A 3,799-nucleotide genomic window follows, 5' to 3' on the forward strand; every position below is an offset into this window, starting at 1 on the left:
GCATCAGAAAGTGCTTCAGCGAGTTTGTGTGGTGAGTTTTCCCAACACTTGCATGAGACGAAAAACCAACGTTGATAATCAATTTTGGTAAAAATATTTTTGTTCTCATAGTTGTAGACTCAATACATGCAGTAGACTATATATATGTAAAATTAGTTCAGTGAATTATATTTAGCTCTCTTTTAGTTTATTTTACAAAAACATTTTTTTTATTAAAATGATGTTTTTGTTAAAAAGAGAAGACATTTTCTTCTTTTTACAAGACAAACAGAGTTGAAGAGTGAACAAGGCACATACACAATACACGCACAAGACAAGATCACACATACTGTGGACAAAAAAAAAAAAAAAAAAAGACAAGCCACGCATAACTAGCTATATATCGACAGGGATTGTTATCAAAATGATAGAAACAACAAAGAACGGAAGGTATCGATTTGATCATGAGGCTGCGTGGCTGATAAGTGACAAATAGCATGTATCTCGAGCTGATTTTCGCCTTGCTAAGATCCACCGCCGCCGGATCTTGATTTACTAGGTGATGCTACAGATCGCACTGTTGGATAAATTAACTTTAGTTAGTAAAATAAAACGGAATATACGGAGCAAAATCGGATGATAATAAATAGTTAGGACTCCTTACAAAGTTTCCGGAATTGGTATGGTTGAGTTGAAGCTGCATAAGATGAAATTACCAAAGAGAGAACCAGAAACAAAGCAACCAACCACAAATATATTTCATTTTCTTGTGTCTCTGTGTTGGTGTCTTTATTAGTTATTTTAGGTGTGTAATGTGTCCAGTTACAGATTAAAACGTGAGGTTTATATAATGAGCAGGCAGCGTATGGAAAATTGGAAATCATATAGCCTGACCTGAAGAAGAGTCCTGACGTAGACAAACATGTGCTTATTCTTTTAACGTGTTAACTTATGTCTTTGTCCTTCACTTACGATGGTCTTCATTAAACTCGATTTAATCCGTGACTTCGTCAGTCTTCACAATAGCCTATATGGTAGAGATCCAATAAACACACAAGAAACCCTGTTTAGTGGGGGAGATTATGTCTGATCTTTTAGGTTTTCTTTTTCTAAATAGAACTATACAAGTGAGAACTGAAATCAATCATGATAGGCAAAATAGAAAAAGTTGTGGGTAGTGATTGGGGATTTGAATTTTAAAAATTTAAAGACTTTACAATGATCTAAAGTTTGTAAATTCAATATTTTACCAATTACACTTTGGATTTCCTAAACTTTCTCAAGTCCCTAAAAACATTAAAAGCTTTAACTTCTATTTTCTCTTCACGTTTCTTTGCTTTTTTTTTTTAAGCTAGAACTAGATTGTGATGAAAGGGCAGGGTTTTTTGTTGTTTTTTCAGTATAAAGATTAACTATTATTCCCTCTGTTTTTTAAAGATGTATGTTTTAGGAATTTTTTTTGTTTTCAAAAAGATGTATTTTTTCATATTTTCAATGTGATTTTTGTCAACTAATTATGAATAATTGTGAATCTCAAAAACATTAATTGTATTTCTTGAAATTTTATTGGTTTAGAAATATAGGAAATATAAAATAACAAAAAAACTATGCACTAATAAGTAAAATTTAATATGTTTTATTAAAAAGTGTGAAAATCTCAAAACATGTATTATTTAAAAACAGAGGGAGTATTTGTCAGGTTGTTCGTAATCAAGTGGCAACTGAGCTTTTCCTTCGGATCCTGACATTAAGAGTTCGATCTCTTCTTACCTCAGTTTGAGGATTTAGGTCCAAAGTTATCATTGACAAAAAAAAAAAATTAACTATTATTCGTTTTATTATATAACTGTAACATGATCAAGTTTCAATTATACGGGTTTGTAATAGTGTATACTGTATAGCGAAATTTAAAATGCATCATACAACCGTTTTATGTTTGTAAAATAAGTTAAACAATGTTTTATCCGAAATTTTTACTTGGGCTATTATATATTTTAAAGATTTATAATTATATAAATTATTGCTAAAACATATAAAGTGGTCAATATTTTGTTTTCTCTTAAAAATAAAAATAAATAGAACAAATATTTGGTCAAAAGTGATTTACATGAATTTATAACTTTTATTAAAGACATATAATTAACTTTTTTTGAAAATAATGTTTGAATTTTAAAAAGTGTTTTTATATTCGACCCAGATCTGCTGAACTGGTAGACCCGTACCATGTATATAATCTAGTTCGGATTTAATGAAAAAATCGTTAATTAAAATTCCGATAGAACCTGGTAAAAACCCCAAAATTTATTATTAACCTGTGATCTAATACCAATGATCAAATAAAACACAAAATATCTGATATTATTTTTTATTTTTATTAAATTAATCACATACTTTTTAATACTACATAAATGTGTGGTCTTAAACTTAGACTCAACTTTTATTATGTCATCCAAATAAAAAAAGATAATATAAAAACTTATTAATATGACAATATTAGTTTATTTTGTTATTAATGACCTATTATAAATTTGTATTTTTCTATTTCTTATTTTTGATTTAAAATTAATTTTGTGATACATAGATTTAAGAAAATAACATTATAAATGTCATTATGTTTTTTATTAATTTAGTTTCAGAATATATATGTCTAATATTTGAGCATAAAATATTTATATTAAATAAAAGTAACATATTTTATAAATATGTGTAAGCCCATTATTTGTTGATCCATTTAAATATATTTCTGCAGACCTAAAACTAAAAGACTCAAATGCCATTAATGAATTTTATTAATCCTTTGTAAAAATAAGTCTATTTTTGAAAAACTTAAAACATTTATTAAGGGTATATTTCAGGATGATTCTAATTTAATGGTATTAATACGAGACTTCTAATTTTTTTCTAAAGCTACAGCCTACAGCCATAAAAGTCTTAGCCTTCATGCCCTTATCATCACTAATGGTCTCATCAGACGATAATTTTCAAAGTCGTGAGTCATGAGTACAAGACTTATTAATTGTTATACACGTGAAAATATGAAAGAATTTGAATATTGAAATGTCTATGTGAAATAAATATATGTGAAACTCACCGGCGCTATGCATATACAGTAATTTTAATATTTTGCTTCTATATAATTTACACCTTATTTTTTCTTTTCCTTCTTTATAATAAGTTTTCTCTCGAATATTATTTTATATGAGTACAGTAAAACCTTTATAAACTAATAATATTGAAAGTACACCAAAATTATAAATTTTTATTAATTTATAGAGATTATTAATTTATCGATATATTAATTGAATCAAAAATTCAATTTGAAACTATAAAATTATATTAATGTATATTTTTTAGTGTGTATTAATTTATCGAGTATTAATTTAAAGAGGTTATACTATATTATTTTCTTTTTGCAAGTATAAATTTTGCCTTTATTTTAATTTTCCGATAAAAAAGGTTATAAGTTATTTTATAACACTAAAAATTATGAAAAGTCCTTTTATGAAAAAAAGATTACAAGTCGCATGACTTTGGAATGATTTAAGAATTTTATTTAGGAAGGATTATATTGAGCTGCGAAAACTGAGAGTATAATTGGATGGTATTGAATTTGTATCTCTCTCATAAACGCTCCATCTTCTCTCATCACCAAACACTTTCAGTTTTTCAGATCTGCAGCTCTGGCGGCTTCCATAGCGTCGGGGCTGTGCTTTCATGTTTGTATATTTTCTCAGTGTGGTTCTTTTTAACATCCGTTTTGTATCTGTTTTTTTTTTCATTTCTTCTCTGTTTCAATGGTAGACTGTTTGTAAGACGTGGT

At 27.5% G+C, this 3,799-nt stretch overlaps 1 protein-coding gene across 1 annotated transcript; it reads right to left on the reverse strand.

Annotated features, from left to right (window-relative positions):
• Positions 1 to 308: 308 nt before the first annotated feature.
• On the reverse strand, positions 309 to 1,035 carry LOC130503853 (uncharacterized). The gene is made up of 2 exons (XM_056998414.1): positions 644 to 1,035; positions 309 to 556 (listed from the first exon to the last, which is right to left on the reverse strand). The coding sequence occupies exons 1-2, from the start codon at positions 861 to 863 to the stop codon at positions 504 to 506; spliced, it is 273 nt and encodes a 90-aa protein (XP_056854394.1). The 5' UTR covers positions 864 to 1,035; the 3' UTR covers positions 309 to 503.
• Positions 1,036 to 3,799: the final 2,764 nt, after the last annotated feature.

The sequence above is a fragment of the Raphanus sativus genome, unplaced genomic scaffold, assembly GCF_000801105.2.
Source record: "Raphanus sativus cultivar WK10039 unplaced genomic scaffold, ASM80110v3 Scaffold1183, whole genome shotgun sequence".
NCBI lineage: Eukaryota > Viridiplantae > Streptophyta > Magnoliopsida > Brassicales > Brassicaceae > Raphanus > Raphanus sativus.

What these genes read in the sequence shown, in the direction of transcription:
- LOC130503853 (XM_056998414.1), bottom strand. Translation starts at nt 863, where the DNA reads ATGATTTCCAATTTTCCATACGCTGCCTGCTCATTATATAAACCTCAC. An exon ending in ATACCAATTCCGGAAACTTT is followed by an intron (nt 557 to 643) that starts GTAAGGAGTCCT and finishes TTTATCCAACAG; the next exon opens with TGCGATCTGTAGCATCACCT.